The sequence below is a fragment of the Condylura cristata genome, unplaced genomic scaffold, assembly GCF_000260355.1.
Source record: "Condylura cristata isolate star-nosed mole 26May11 unplaced genomic scaffold, ConCri1.0 scaffold00007, whole genome shotgun sequence".
Lineage (NCBI taxonomy): Eukaryota > Metazoa > Chordata > Mammalia > Eulipotyphla > Talpidae > Condylura > Condylura cristata.
In genome coordinates, this window is record NW_004567108.1 from 8,769,473 (window position 1) to 8,786,572 (window position 17,100).

Sequence of the window (17,100 nt, forward strand, 5' to 3'; positions counted from 1 at the left end):
TTCCTTCCTTCCTTCCTTCCTTCCTTCCTTCCTTCCTTCCTTCCTTCCTTCCTTTCTATTCCACAGTTACAAATCAGTTGTCTACCGTCCTATCTACCTTCCCATCTAGTGTGTCCCTGTGTGCACAGATGCACACACACACTCCACAGTGACTGGTTCAGTATCAGTAATTTGTAATTTGTAAGTTAATATTCTAGTGAGAATTTCATTTCCCTGTTTCGGTGTGAATCTGTTGCACCGGGCCTATTTGCCTATTAGACCTGCCAAGGGTGAGACTTTCATTCTTTAACTCCAAGGCTGGATTGTAGGAAAGGGCAATTACCAAACAGGATCCAAGCCTTTCAGCTTTGCTCACAGAGACCCAGCTACACAATCTGCTATGTCACATCTGTAAAACATCTGTATATTATCTAGGACCTGAGAACTGTCAGTTTTTATCCCTCTTGTGACATCTATCAAAGTGGCATTATCATTTGCTAAATTAAAGGTTTATAACATGAAAACATATTCAGAATATAACTTAGAATATACAAGATTCTTTCAGAACAGCATAAGGAGACAGAATTTTGATAAATGATAGTAATTTCTAGATTTGTTACTTGGGAGTTGTTATCCTAAGGGGAAAAATAACATACACATCTTTACTGATTTTATATATATATTTTCTCTATAATTTAATAGATAATGCATATATATATAAATGAACATAACACATCAATTATAGTCCACAGGAGAGAGACTTCTGTGCACATCTCTTAGGTTAAGGGGCAGAATGGAGAATGGCTGAGGTCAAATTCTCACATATTATAATCCCTGAAAACTCAAGAGACATTTCAGGACCATGTTTTGTGATGTTTCAGGCCTACAAATGTAGCCCAGTATACCATGGGAAAATCTAATGCAAAAAGAATATTACCAGTTTGTACAGATATAAGAACAACAAGCTATCTCTTGAAACTAAATGTAACTATCCCTATATTTAAAAACTCTTCATTTAATGACAAATAGAGAAACATAAATGCAGTTCATTTTATAAAAAAAACAAACAAACATTCATTTAGTGCATTGTGAGATTCTGCTTGATAAGAAATGATGCCCCTAATAATCTATTAAAAAATAATAAGAGTAAATTTGGGGGGCATGATGGAAGAATCTGGAAAATTGAAAGTAAGTTGTGGAATTTTGGTAAACTTACAAATTTACAAGTAACCAAATTAGATTATTTATTTATGTAGACATTATTACAAACACTATTACAGAAACTAAAGAAGAAACTTGGCTTCTCCATATAATTATGGCTATATTTAGGGAGGTGAACATGCTTTATTTAAATGCATGTCTGGATCTATTTCAAATTAAAAATGCAAATGTATTATGGTACAACATAACTTATAAGTCATAATTTTAATAAAGTTCATCTTTTCCCCTATTATTAAAAGAAACTTTAAAGGAGCACAATTTGCACTGAAGTTTCTGCAATAATAGAAATATTATATATCTACACTCATAAAAATGGGATGCTCACCACTGTAGCCATCAGGCATTGGAATGGAGCAGGAGTGAATAAGAACACTGATTTTAAATTTCATTTGATTTTAATTTAATAGTTATGTAACTATTAAACACCACAGTGTTAGAATCTTGGGTCAATTTTCCTACAAAGCAGTATAAAATGTTAAAATTGAAATAAATTGCAAAAATTAAAACTTACCTTTTTCAATAGACAGTTCAAATTGTAAGTTCTTTTAAGTAAGACTTAAAACATCATATTTATTTAATCACTAATGCTACTTAAAAGTGATCAAAATACAATGGAAATCAAAGCATATTGATGGACTTTTCCTATGAAACCTAGGTGCACACTATTGTTATCAATCATACTATTTTGTGAGATAGTATCATGAAATACTATCATTTGCTCCTGCCTGGTTCTTATTATATTACCCTGTTTTATACTGTATTATGTTGTGCTTATTATATATTGATCATGCATTGCATTATATTTATTCATTTACTAATTTATAAAATTATCTAAAAATGACTACTTTCCAACCCCCATATGACCTAGAATTTTGACAGTAACTTTCACTAATCTGATATATCCCTACTAGAATCTCCGCCCAGAACAGTATTGATGCAAAATACCATTTGAATAACCCAGAGGACCTACTGAAGATCAGCAAGAAGAAAGTCTTACACTTTTTCTTAGGCATAAGAATTTTTCTGCTTTCCTTTGTGAAATCATGGGAGAAAAGTAAAAAATATACTGGAAGAATATATGAACTTCCTGGGTTTATAGTCAGGCTCCTTAGAAATTCCAAAGCAAAGGTGTGGGTAACACAGCAGACTTCACAGCCCTGCAGCACTCAAACAAGGACTATGCACCAACTCTTCATCACTATTTCTTCTGGTGTCATTTCCACATACATGCTTACAAAATAATCTATACTTTTTTACTCTCTTCTATGGCTTATTGTACAAAACATGAGCCAGGAAACAATACAAATGAGCAGAAAAAGCATATGGTGGGACTTTTCTATTCTTGATTAACAATACCTGTCCTGGTTTGGCATTTTCACACACTGCTGTCTCGTATGGCACAGATATTTCAGGAGGAAATTCATTGACATCTAGGACATTAATCAATATGTTGACTTTACTGGTTAATAAAGGGTTACCTGTTGAAAACATAAAAGGAGAAAGTATGGTAGCAAAATCTTCTCAGTTATTATGTTAGTAGCAAATAATATATATTAGATCAGCTTTCATACAGGAGTCCACATGTTCCTTTGTTTACAGGAAAATCTTGAGGTACCATGAACCAGTGTGGCATCAATGAATGATTCACTGTCAGCACAAGCAGAGCATAAGACCAGTGTTTGTCCCTGAAAATCACCAGCAAAGTTAAGGTCAGCCCAATGTTGAGCAGGTAATTAATCACAAGTGTAGCTATCCAAGTGTAGCTATCTCATCAGGGTAATTCCACTTAATTTCACCAACAGTGACACTTTTCATTACATAAAAGCAAGCTTTTCTATCAAGTATCCACAACTTTATTGAGGAGAATAATCTACACATTTAAATAAGTTTTGAATGGATCCTCCTCCAAACATGATAAATTGCAAGAATGAAGAGAGAAGATATTTCCGAAACAATAACTTAAAATAACAGGTTAAGGAAGATGTAAAGAGATCAGTCATGAAGAACAAGGGTGGTCTCTCAAATGATTTGTTGGCAATAGAGAAGAGAAGAATAGCTTTTCTTCTTATGGTGTCAAAAGAAATATTGGCTTGAAAAATATTTGCATCAGCCAATATCTTACCACAACTTCTAACCCGAGTTTATGGTTTATTGGCCAAATCTTTGGCATTTCTGTTCTAGAACTACACATTTTTTCAACTAAGATAACATTGGTTCACAACATTGTATATGGATTAAAGGTACAGAATCACATGCCTCAGGTGGATGTTGTCACACCAATCCCCCCTCAGGCACTGGGAGTCCCCCAGAGTCCTCTGTGCACCAGCCCTACTCTGTCCCAAGCTCCCCCCACATTCATAGCCTCATAACAATTCTAGGGCTGGTTTCCAGTTTGGTTTTATGTGACCCTATTTGCTTCTCTATACCCCACATATAAATTAAACTATCTGATATTATATTTCTCCTCTTGATATTTCTCTTAGCATTTCACTCATGTTATTACAAAAAGCAGTTTATTTTTTATAGTTGAGTAGTATTTCTTTGTGTATATAAACCACATCTTCTTGGTCCACGTACCTGTCTTTGGACATTTATGTTGAGTCCATGGCTGGGTTATTCTATAACGTGCTGTGATGGATATGAAAAGTTCACATGTCTCTTCTAATTATTGATTTTGCATTCTTTAAATAGTAAACGATAGTGTGATGTGCTTGCATTACCTTATTTATCTTATTTTTTTTCCCTTATGAGGTTTTACAGGTGGATAAAGTGCCCCTAATTATTGAAAGATCTTGCCCATCTAATGAAACCGGAACAATCATTCAAACCTAGTATTGAAGAATTTCAAATACCTCTTCATTCCATTACAGCTTCTGCAATGGTTGCTTTATTTGTGAATCCTCTCCGTACAGGGCTAGTAAATAGTCACAATACCAGTATTCTTTTAAACCTCTACCTGGATTATTGTAAAGAATACATGCAGAATCTCATTACATGACAGATTCTTATTGGTCTATAATATCATTCTGAGCTAGAGTTTATTAAAAACATAAAGCTCTGTAAGCCAGAAGCCTAAGAAGCGGTCACATGTTGACATGTAACAGTAAAATCCTTCCCTGTGTACCATAATAGATACAGCCAAAGTAAAATAAGGATAAATGGTATAATTTATAATATGAAATGGGTTCATAAAAGTTATATTGAGAATCTTAGAAAAGTATTCAGAATATATCTAGTTGGCAGAGTCAAAGTAGATGGTTTTAAAAATACATTATTTAAAAAAAATGGCAAACAGGAATGTTTCAGCAATCAAATTACAAATGTAATTGAGAATGTTTTGAAAACTATAAATAGACACACAAGGATCCTACTATGTTAAAACACATTGGAGCTATTAGGTTTCCTAATATGAAATGACATTTTCTTTGAATAGTGATAGGAGTTAGAAAATTCAATTTGGCGACTGCGTATTAAATCACAACTACAATAATATAAAGGATGGAATCTTGGCTTTTTATACTAAAAAACTGAATTATAATGAAACCGAACCAAGCTATAGTAAATAAATAACATAAGTTTACTTTTCTTTTCTGTTTACAATAGTTTGCTTTTAAATTGTGGGTTAACATGAACTATATCTAATAATGACGGTTTTCGATTATAGTGGTATGATCTATCGTTAGACTTAGTAATCCATAAAGAGGATTTAAATTGCTTTTACACGTATATACTAACATCAAATATTTTCTATGCTTTTGATGACAAAACTGATCTCCAAAGAAAAAGAAATCTTTTAAACTACTACCAATCAATTACTTCTCCAAAGAGACAGCATGGGAAATCTGTCATTGATTTTGAATATTAACAATAACATACAGCCTTAGACAATCTGAATATCTTGAAAGCAGGAATTGTGTCATATTCATTTTTAAACTCCCAGTGTTTAACATACAGCCTAGTTCATGCTAGTAATTGAATCTATCAGGCAATACATTTCAAAGACAGACTGAACTAAGCAGCACAGATATTATATATTCAGCCAGTGTAACAGGAACCCTCAGTGGATCATAGCGCCATGACGGTCAATTTATTTTATTTGAATTCACCAACTTTCAACAAGACAATTTTAGATGCCATTCACTTTATGTTAAATTACCTATAATTTAAACAATTAAACTCACTTGGCCTTATTCTCTTCATACAAAAATTAAGTTAGTGTTCTGAAAACACATAAAACTCAATTTCAATTTATAAAAAGAAGAGGTGACTTTATTTTATACTTTCTAAAGATTTATTTTTATTTATGCATCAGGCAAGAACTAGGGTGTAGCCAGAGGCATGGAGGGTGAAAGTATTCACCAGAGACAGAGTGGAGAGCAGACTGGTGGATCTACTGAAATACACTGCTGACTGGAGTAGTGGGGGAGCTGGAGAGGTCTGCTGTGCCATGTGGGTCACCTCCCTGGCTGGGGATTGAACTCAGCCCACAGTGTGGGTGATAGCTTGATAGTACTCACATTTAACCCTTGCACCACCAGGCAGACCCAGAAGAGATGACTTTATATGAGTTAGTACATGTTTGTCAGACAACCGAATTAATGAAACACATACATGCAAAACCACAATAAGCATTAAACAGTCTATAATTATCATTATCTTATATTCACTATACTCAAGCACAGAAGCAATGAGTATCAAATACACAAAATACAAAGCTATGGTTTATCTTTTACCTTCCTCTTTTTCCATGTTTCTCATCAAATTAATTGACCAAATTGTTTCTATCTCCTAAAAAACTCTGTTCATGTCTACCTATTAGTATCTGGCTTGTTTTCTTCCTTCTGCTGGACACTCGCTTCTTCCCTAAAGGGTTAAGTGCATCATTGAACATGTTTCACACACATAGTCATCATGTCTATGTCAATTTTCCCACTTGTATTTTTCCAACAGAAATCTCTTTTCGGGTCCTGCCCAGTATCTAGACTGATTACATGACAATTTGTTTAGCAGCAAAATATCAACTTGTGTGAAATTTAAGTCACAGTCTTTGTTTAATATTGATACTACTGCTTCTAATTCCTTGATTTTGGTCCGGGGTGGTGCCTCCAGCCACCCTCTTATCAGCAACCCACTGCTAGTAGGGACTCCTCATTTACTTCATTTCCACAACCAATAAATGCCATCTCTCATCATTTTTTCCCTTTTAACGACCTTTCAAATTTCTCCATTGCTTCTTACCATCTTTGTTATTAATCTAAAAGTCACCAATGTTTTTGTCTTAGATGATTATGATTTCTTTCTACTATGGCTCTACCTATCTCCAACACTTTTTTTTTCCTTCAATTCTTTCACTTTTATGCAACCAGCATAAATCTTTAAAAGTACCAGTCCAATCAAGTTATGTATTTAATTATCATTTCAAAGTTCATCTACTTACTTCAGGATAAAACCAAAACCTTTTAACATGCTCAGAAGACAATTAAAAAAAAATGTATTTCTTCGCTGAGTTCTGTTTATTAGTAACAGGAAGTGGCTAGGAGAATTAAGTAGGGTGAGAGAGAGAGAAAGAAAGAAAGAAAGATGGATATGAATAAGAATAAGAACAAAGGAGTTCCTCTCCCCCATACTGAATTACTTTATATTCCTTTGAATATCTTACACTTCCTTCCACTTTTAGAGTTTGGCAGATGCCAGTTAGTTCATTTAAAGTGACTTCCCATTCTCCTTTTACTATTTCCCTCCTACTGTCTAGATGTTGTGTTCCTGCGGGGGACTCCCCTCAGAACTTTTTGTGATTTTATGATGGGCTATTCTTCCTTTGGTTTTCACGTCAACATCACAGCAGGCCACACTTCCAGCTGCCTTGCCACCTCTACCCATGATATGATAAGGTAAGTCTATTGAAGGAAGATGGTTTTCTTTGTAAATCTTATATCCTGTAGACAGATGGTAGTGTGCAATATATAAAATGAATAAACACTGCATAGTAAAACATTGCTGTTATAATTATTTCATGATAAATATAAATTTCTTAAAATCTGTTAGTTATTATATCATTTACCTAAGAGCTAACTTCTGTCAGAGAATCAGCACTTATTTTACTTAACTTCTTTTAATGATGTATAATTGAGTCTATAGATTGTTAGTGTATATCACACTCACACAGGACATTTAGAAGTTTCTATTTCTTTCAGAAACACATGTTATGTTTTATTCTTCAACATAGTACACCTGGAAGATGATCCTGAGCAAGCTCCCACCTGCCGAGGCGCCCTACCTTACACCCTATCTTTAAGGAACTTACCGTCAAACTGGGACATAACTAATGCTTGAATAAAGTTAACAAGACGTGTGAGTTTAATGGAGACGTCTGGAGTTCAGAGCATGTTAGCAACATTTCAAACTGGGGTTGGTCTGAAAAAGCTTCAGGGAAACTTTTTCCAGGCAAAAAACAGCTACTCACTATTTACTCATTAATTATGGATATACTCATTTGTTTAAGAGCGTATAATAGACTGTGAACATAAAAAATGTATAAGATCAAGTCCTTGATAGGGAAAAGTTCAGACTTGAGAGGGCCACTGTTCGGGTGGGCAAAATACAAGAACATACCTGATTATTGATGAAAGAATACTGTCTGCCTGAAAAGAATTCTTATTTTTGAATTCCATCTTTTGGCAAGTGATGTTAAGAGGAATTTTCTTTATATGAGTAAGTATTTTTTGATCAAATTGAAAATTTAGGTGCATTCATCCTGTAGTTTTGATTACCTGAGAAAATCAGATGCTAATTAAGAAATAATAACAATCCTGGCATTGCTGTGTATGTGATTTCAATGGGGGAAATTGTACTAACTTAAAGGACTCCTACACAGTCTGATTATGGTAGTATACCCATAAACAACTTAAAGTATGAAATGAAACATAACCTATCATAGCAAAATGTGGATTCCACTATATTTACATAGCATATAGTAGATAAAATGCTATCATTTCTAAATTACATTGATGGTTATGGTGGTATTAATGAGTATTACTTCAACATATGAGATACATTGCAAGACTTTGTGAAATGATGTGAACATTTATAGTGCTTCAGTCTTCAAAGTATTACTTTTACAATGACTACTGACAATGTTAATACTAGTATAAATCAAGCTTATTTTTTAAATAATATAAAATAGTTTCACATATTTACTTAGGGTAAAGGAGGAAAATTATATCCACCTAGATTCATACATGTTAAGTAAGATATCCTTGGAAATTAATAGAATGATAGAAGGCAAAAAATTAACTTCATCTAAATTAATCATCATCATCATCATCATCTAAAACCGATGTTTATATTCAGTTCACAAAGGCAAGCATATTCTGAAAAGTTGCATCTACTCACATTAATTTATTTTACTGTTTTGTTCCTCCACATGCATTCTCATTGGGTAATGGAGACTTTGGCATTTTGGTTGCAAAAGTCATTTTCCAGTAGAATAAACCTAGGAAACATCTTTCAGAGATATCTTAATTGAAAAAAAAAATGAAGTTTGGCAGTTTTCAATTACCCAAAACCTATGTTGCAGTATGTCTTGAATGGGTATAGGGGATTTGTCTTTTGAAATCTGTCTAGTTGACTCTGATATAGGTGACCCTGGCCACAAAGTTGAGAAGTAGTTGTAGGGAGAGTCAACCAAGCAGGTCCATTCCAATCAATGTACTCAGGATACATTATGCTGTTTCTGAAAGAGGACTGGCCGGTTTTTGGAGGGATGTCTGAAAGTAGAGTCACAGAACATAGCATGGTGAGTGGGGGTGGGGGAGGTCGACATGGGAATTATTTGTAATGGGTAGAATTTCAGAAAGATGATAAAAAAAAGTTCAGAGATGGGCAGTGGTGATGTTTGCACACTGCTTTGATTGCATTTAACTTTGTATACTCAAAAACTGTAAAAATTATAGTGATATATCTATTTTGTCACAATAGTAATTTATACCGGGGAGAATCCAAATTCACCTTATCCTGACCTTGTGAGGTTAAGAAGTCACCCAACCATCAGCTAGGCAGTACTGGTTTACAAGGAAGCAGGATGGGGACATTTGAAAAGTGATATATGCCTCTCTAGGCATCTGTTTAAACTGGGGACACAATAAAAACAGCAGAAACAAGGCTAGGCTCATAAACCCACCTGAAGGACTGCAAATTCTCACTGAAGAATTTAAGACTATACTATAAGACCCAGGTTTCTTTTCTCTCATTTTACTTTTTTTTTTTTTCCACTGAGATATAAATTACATATGCTATTAGTTTTAGATGTATAACATAAAAGTAAAATGTTGCATTAGGTCTATATTTGTCTACATTTCAAAGTGGTAAGCAGACATTAGTTTGGGGGGCTCCAAAAATGAGTACAAACTACTGGTATAAGATAAATTCATGTGAGCTTGTCATATACAAGCCAGAGACTACAGCTGAAAACACTCTCTTTTGCATTGGAAGTTGCTGAAGGAGGAGATTTCAGGCTCCCTGCTAAGTGCATTCTCCCCTTTATACACCCTATTTAAAATATCTGATCTCAACATGTGTTTTGACATTTTATGTTTTTGTTTAATATGTTTCTTAAAACTGTAATACCTTCTTTTACTGCATTACAGTACATTTTTTAATCCTTTAAGGGCTTAGCTCAAAAATAATACCTAAGTGATATACTATGTTTATGTCCTTTAATTTAGTACTATTTCTCTCTTAGAGAAATTTGCATTGTGAATGTATACTTAATGAATTTCATCATATTGCCATTTCTCTTGCAATACTTTCAGTGCCTGGAGGGAAGGTAATATAGTCTCTTAACTGTCTGCTACCTTAAGTAACTTGTCTAGCTTTCATGAAGCACACATGGCAAGCAGCCTTCTAAAATGGCACCCCAAATATCTCCACTCTGAATTCCATAGGAGGTACCTGCACACATGGATGGGGGGTGATGCAACATTTCTAGCGATGGGTAATGGTGATGTTTACATAGTGCTGTGATTACACTTGACTGGTTTATACACTTAGAAACTGTTCAAATAATAGTGGATGCCATGTTGTTACCCCCCGCTGTGGCAAAACTCACATGACAGGAAACAAAGATAATCTTGAACCAACAGCCCATGAAATGTAAGACTAGTGCTGATATGGTCATCAGAACACTGAGTGATGTTGGAAGGAGGCTCTCCTTGGCTACATCTTGTAGTACCTGTAGCTTTGACACCTTCCTTTCAGATTCACGTGACATCCCATAGAGGATACAGGAACCACACCAGACTGCCAACCTTCTGTAATGGTTAATGGTATACAACAAATACTGCTTTAGTCAATAAGTGTTGATATAATTTGCAATGCAGCATAGATAGCTGGTAAAGCATTTATAAATACAAAGTCGTTCTCCTAAATTTTTTAGGATTTCTTCCCTGAGACTAGAGGACCTACTAATGAGTACTAATAACTTAGAAAACCTTCCCAATTTGCTCTTTCCTCTTTAAACATAAATATGATCCACAGCATCATGCTTAATGTATTTTTATGATATTTGCTATTTCATCTTCTACTTTTGCACCATTTGCCACTGTAATATATAATTAAGATTGCCTTAATGAAGGGAACATATTAAGGATGTCATATGCTATATGTGTCATTGAACAAACTCTATCAGACAAACCTATTCCTCCCCACACCCTGCCTCTGATTTTGGAGGCCTTTGATTGGGTATTGGTTCATACATTTTCTCTAACACAAACAATTCTTATTACTGAATTATTCTTAGGTAGAACTTGTGATGACACCATTGACTAGCAAGATGAAAGCCCAGGACATTATCTACTCAAACTGAAGTATATTTTCATTCACTGTTTCCAAACTATCATGCTGAGAAATAATAATGATATTATGTTTTTTAATATCTCAAAAAATTTAATTTTATAGGTATACAAATTATTGAGCTATACATGCAGTTAAGATAATTTTTAGAGTTATATCAACGTAGTGGTTTCAACTTAGCATAGTTCCTCTAAACTTTTCTATTGTGGTCAATTTCTAACTATGACTAAAACAATAACTTTTTTTTTTTTTTTTTTTAAAGATTTATTTATTCATATGGAACTGGAGTACAGGCCAGAGATGCGGAGGGGGAGAGGGTTCACCAGAGACAGAGCGGGAAGCAGAACAGGCAGATCTACGAAGTACACTGCTGAGGGGAGCAGCGGGCGGGCCAGGAGAGGTCTGCCACGCCACGTGGTCACCTCCGGAGCAGGCGGGAATCGAACTCATGCGGAAGCGGCCCTAGATTCTCAGTGCTGCGCTCCAACCCGCTGCGCCACCAGGGAGGGCCCCTAAAACAATAACTTTAATAACAGACTTCAATATTAGCTTTATCTTAATCTACAACAAATAGTGTTTTTGTATTTAAATGATATTATATATGTTTTATATAAGTAAATACATATATTTATGTTGAGCCTGAAGTAATACTAGTTATCTCAGAGTTTGATTTTTTTGTTCACATAAAGATAATATCACTTGTATTATGCTAAATTAAAAATGTTATAGGTATAGCTCTAAATACAAAATTACCTTAAATTAATTAGCTCACATCTTAACTGAAATCATAATAATATATTTGCATATAATAGCTTCACATGTATATCATTTAATAATCAATTCACTGGTTTTTACTTATTACATAATGAATGGAAACATTTCATTGTCACTTGGAAGACTGAAATGAAGAATGAAGCAAAATATATTTGTCTCTACAATCATCTGTTTATTGATTAATTACATTAAATAAGCTGTAAGACTTCAATGTAGCAGTTTTTGGTTATTTTTGTCTAATATTTGTTATAGGAAGACCAAAAAAAAAATAGGTATTGTCTTGATCGTTTGAATGAAATGCACTTTTGGAATTTCTTGCTCTTTCAAAGTTCTCAAGATTAGTATCATAAAAACAGAAAAGCAGTAAAGCGTAAAAGAATTATTAGGAGCCTGATGAAATGATTCAGGATTCCAACTCTATCAACTCTGATTAATGACTGCTTTTTAATTAATTGGAAGTTGTTCAATCATTGTACCATTTCATTTCACATAAGAGTTTTTGTGGAAAGGTCAGAACCAAAACATATGCTCGTTCAATCTGAGAAAAGGCATATACTTACACAAGTTTGTTCTTACTGGGAAGGCATGTATGAGCTATTTATTTCCTGGCCATTCACTAGTTTCCTGCTCAGCTGGCCAGGTGGAGCAATGAAAATTGCTTGAGTGTTAGATTATGAATAAAACTTATTTTTAAACTCTGTGAATTCAAACTAAATAGCTATTCGCTATTCTTACTGCAAAATCTTTAATGACTGCTGTTGTGTGCTTAGATTTGTGTGTGTGTGTGTGTGTGTGTGTATATATATATATATAGTTTGTTTGTCCCATCAATAGATTTTTGTATACTATGGATTATGCATAGGAAATCCCAGTTTTGCACATGGCCTAGATACGAATTTAACTTTGAGAATCCACATATTAGGGGCTTCTAATTTGCATATAAATGAAAGTTGCAGTTGGTTGGAGTGACGAAGTCAGCATGTTACCCTGGTGATATTATATACAAAATAAATAGAAGCCCCTACGTTTGAAAAATCTAGTATTTGCTTCCATTGCCAAATAACTATTTTTTTTTCCATTTTCCAAGTGGTGGAAATTCAAGGCTGACTGGGGTATCGAACCTGATACACCTGCGACTTCATTCTATATTGATGGTTGGGAGGATAGAAAGAGACTCCTCAGGGGTACTGTATAGGTGACTAATGAACTATCTGCAAACATTCCTATGGAGGTGGGTAGTGTGGGTCTGCTGTTTCGATGCCAGAGCCTCCCTGGTGGTGTAGGGGTTAAGTTTCTGCACTTTCACACTCTTGCCAGCCACTGTGGTGTGTGTTCAATCTCCCGCCAGGGAGCTGGCCCCAATGACGCAACAGATCTCTCCTGTCTCACCCACTGCTCCCCTTAACAGTGTATTTTAGCAAATCTGCCTGTTCTGCTCCCTACTCTGGTAAATCTACTCACCGTCCCCTGCACTTCTGGCTTACACCCTAATTCCTGTATGCATAAATAAATAAATAATATTTAAATATTGCATGCATTTTGTGTTTGCACAGAAAGAAAGGATAATAGGAAAATTGGGATGAGACTGTTTTCTAATAAATATTTTGTTTGTAGTGGACAACATGTCTTTGATATATAGGGATTATTTGAAGTTACATTGATTATGTCTGAATCATGGGAGAGAATGTAATTTATTTCAAAGTGATCTTATACTCCATAATGTACAAAACTCATTTTCACCATTCTTGCCAAAAACCTTACAAAACTAAAGTTTATTTACTAAATACAATATGGCTAAGCTGTCCTCAACACTCTAGCTAAATAAGTGAAATAACTGAATGTTAGTTTGAAAGGGATGATGAGTGGCATATGCAACTATACTAGGATATAGTACAGGAGGAAGAAATATTCCAAGTGTGAATGGCAATTTCAGGAAAACAACTCAAAAGAAAATGGAGGGAGGAGCTGCTGTCCCATAAAAGGGGAGACTGACATTCTGTTTTCCTGAAAATGTATCTTTTCTGACAGTTGACTGGTTGATCTGTTTCAGGCTTTCTGAACAAGGGTTCAGATTTTAAAGGACAAGGCAGGACAGAGAGACAGTCAGGTGGTAGCCTGTGATGTACCTGTAATGTACAAATAATGGACAGGGGAAGGGCCTGGAGAGTGTGGCAAGGGTGTGCGCAGGTGTTCTGGGTAAAGAAAGTAGAGCAAGCACTGACTTGAGAAGTCATCTATGCACTCTCCTAAGTAGGGTGCCAGGGAACCTTAGGACTAGGAAGCTCTGGAAGGTTCACCAACAGGTACTCACCGCAGGTCCCTATGCAGATAGGACCTGAGCCACACAGAAAATAACTCCAGACATCTCTCAGAAAGAGAAAGCCAGCAGTTCCTTTGAACCCTACAAGAAGTCGAAACCAGTGATGAATTTTCTGGGGCAGATTGAGAGCTGCACATTTCTGTTTCCTTCTCTTTTTCCACTCCAACAAATTAAAGAAAGTATAACCCTATAGACAAGGAATCAAAGTTCCAGTTGCTGAAACCCAAAACGGTGTGGGTTGAAAGTAACTGCCTCTGTAGTATGTCCACAATCTTGCGGGTTGGAATCGCGACAGGTGTATGCACTTGGTTTCATATGGTGCTGACGGAGGAGGTGGTTATGGTGTTCAACTAACAAGCCGTCTGGAATGGCCATTCCAAGATCTGTTCTCTCACATTTCCTGCATGTTGGCAGGTAAGGGGGGAGGCTGATCTGTGCTGAAACTGTCAACACAGAGGATAAACCTGTGTCCTGCCAAAATGGCAGCCACAGAATAGACAGTCTCTTTCACAAGGTCAGTGATCCAGGAGCAAGAAGGAAGCTGGGTGTCCTTTTATGCTAGACTTGCCTTTATAAATCAGATTCGGGGCCCTCCCTGGTGGCAAAGCGGGTTAAAGCACAGTACTGAGAAGCTAAAGCCACTTCCGCGTGAGTTCCATCCCCGCCTGTCACGGAGGAGATCCCACATGGCGCTGCAGACCTCTCCTGACCCGCCCGCTGCTCCCCTCAGCAGTGTACTTTGTCAGTCTGCCTGTTCTGTTCTCCACTCTGTCTCTGGTGAGTCCTCTCACCACCCCTGCACCTCTGGCCTGTACCCCATTTCTGTATGCATAAATAAATAAATCTTAAAAAAAAAATCAGATCTGGGACCCTCCCTGGTGGCGCAGCGGGTTAAAGCGCAACACTAAGAAGCCAAATCCACTTCATCATGAGTTTGATACCCGCCCCAGAGGTAATCCACATGGCGCGGCAGACATCTTCTGACACACCCGCTGCTCCCCTCAGCAGTGTACTTCATTGATCTGCCTGTTCTGCTCCCCTCTCTGTCTGGTGAATCCTCTCACCACCCCTGCACCTCTGGCCTGTACCCCAGTTCTGTATGCATAAATAAATAAATCTTTAAAAAAAATCAGAATCGTATAAAGGTAGTGAAATCAGCTTGGGACTAGGCATCTGATTATTCATGTTTGGAAGCAGTTGTTGAAGATAAACAAAACGGTTTCATATTGGCACCCCACTGAATTGAGACTGATCAAAACCCCTAAACAGGGATGTTTACACTTAGCTCTTCCCTGCACTGGAAGGTGAATTAGCTGGCAGAGTATTTGTGCCAAATGCACTGAATGAGATAAGAAGGAAATAAAATGAGAGATGCTCAGAAGGAATCCACCATTCCTATCATGATGCCTTAAACAGAGGACTGGTAAAATGTTCTTCTGCCAAAAACAGCATTAGTAGACAAATGTCACCACCCCATGCTAACCTGCTATGTTAGGAAGTTGTGATAATACCCCTAGCTGTCTAACTAAATGAGACCCAACAGTAACTCTACAGCTAAAAGATTCTCTTCTGAACAAAGCTGAAGTCAACATGAAGAATCAGCCCCGACTGACCCATAGATTCTGAACAATCTATTGAATTGCATGTGAGAGCTCACAGCGATATTCATAAAGAATCACAGTCTAATGAAAAGCAAGTGAAGTTCATTCCAAAGGTGTTTACAATTTCAGCAAATACGTCAGAGGGGGTGGTTTTATGTGATAATTATTTCCTCCTGCAAGGCTTATGAGGTTCCCAAAAACATAGGTAGGGATTCACTGTGGAAGAGAAGTTGGGATTTGCAGGGATTCCGGAGACTCCAACATGGACAGGGATGAGGTCACACAATGCAGTTTATCACCAGATAGTCCTGCCATCCTGCAAACAGGGCCTCATTGGCAGCTGTCACAGTTTCCCTGGACTTATTCTATGAGGAAAGGGAACAGGTTTCTGAGTTTCCCCTGGAGACCACTCAGCTGTCAGCCCAAAGATGAAAAACACCTGAGCAGGGACTCGTTTAAGAGTGTTAAATCCAAAGAATTGCAGTATAACATCGATTCCATCCGGGCCATACTTACTAACTTTACTCGCAATTATGGAGAAATTATACTGCGCGGTGCTTTCTCTGTCTAGTAATTCATTAGTGGCGATGGTTCCTTCAGTTCCATCTATTGTAAAGTAGCTGTCCCCATCACTCTTCCAGTCTATGAAGTACCTGTGTATAAAGAGAGTAGATGCAAACGTGCAATGATTACACATTAATCATAATGGCAGTCAGGCTAACTTGACACAGTTCCTTATTTTTCTCCCTGTAGCTATTACCCACCTTGCAATAAAGAAGAGTGTAAATGACAGCTTCTTTATTACAAAGTCAGTACGCTCAAGGGGAAACTGGAAATAATGAAAGATTTAGTAGTCCTGCTGTTCATATTATTTTAGGGTCTTGACACCTTGAAAGCTCAGCAGAGACTGAAATTCTAAAGCTGACCATGGGTTTCTTTAACCTGCTGAATATTAAAACTTTTTCAAGCAGTAAAAGATTCCTTAATGGTGGCTTTGGGAAGAGCTGGGGTGAGGGAGGCGCTTAGAAACAGCTACAAAGAACTTCTGGGGGAGAGAGAGAGAGAAAGAGAAAGAGAGAGGGAGAGAGAGAGAGAGAGAACAAGAGAGAGAGAGAGAACAAAAACAGTTTAGAAACTAAAAGATCATTTTTAAACTGACAATGTGGTAATTGTAGAGATATTTTCCTCAAAGGCATATAAAAGGATGTTTTATAACTATATATCAAGATAGCTTTAATCAACAGTGACCTTGACTACCTATGCCTCTTTATTTTTTTTTTATTAGTCAACCTATTTGATAATGACGAAGTGTCTTCATGATGTAAAGTTGGACTGCAAAATCAAGGAAAATATATA

The 17,100-nt window shown here is 36.3% G+C and overlaps 1 protein-coding gene across 3 annotated transcripts in view; it reads right to left on the minus strand.

The window, feature by feature from the left end:
• CDH12 (cadherin 12, type 2 (N-cadherin 2)) overlaps positions 1–17,100 on the minus strand; it is a 746,064-nt gene that overhangs the window by 9,149 nt on the left and 719,815 nt on the right. For all 3 annotated transcript variants that reach the window (XM_012721921.1, XM_012721922.1, XM_004678065.2), the window contains 2 exons: positions 16,261–16,397; positions 2,557–2,678 (listed from right to left, as the gene is read on the minus strand). In XM_012721921.1, the coding sequence (XP_012577375.1) occupies positions 2,557–2,678; positions 16,261–16,397 (259 nt within the window). The remainder of the gene's footprint in view (positions 1–2,556; positions 2,679–16,260; positions 16,398–17,100) is intronic.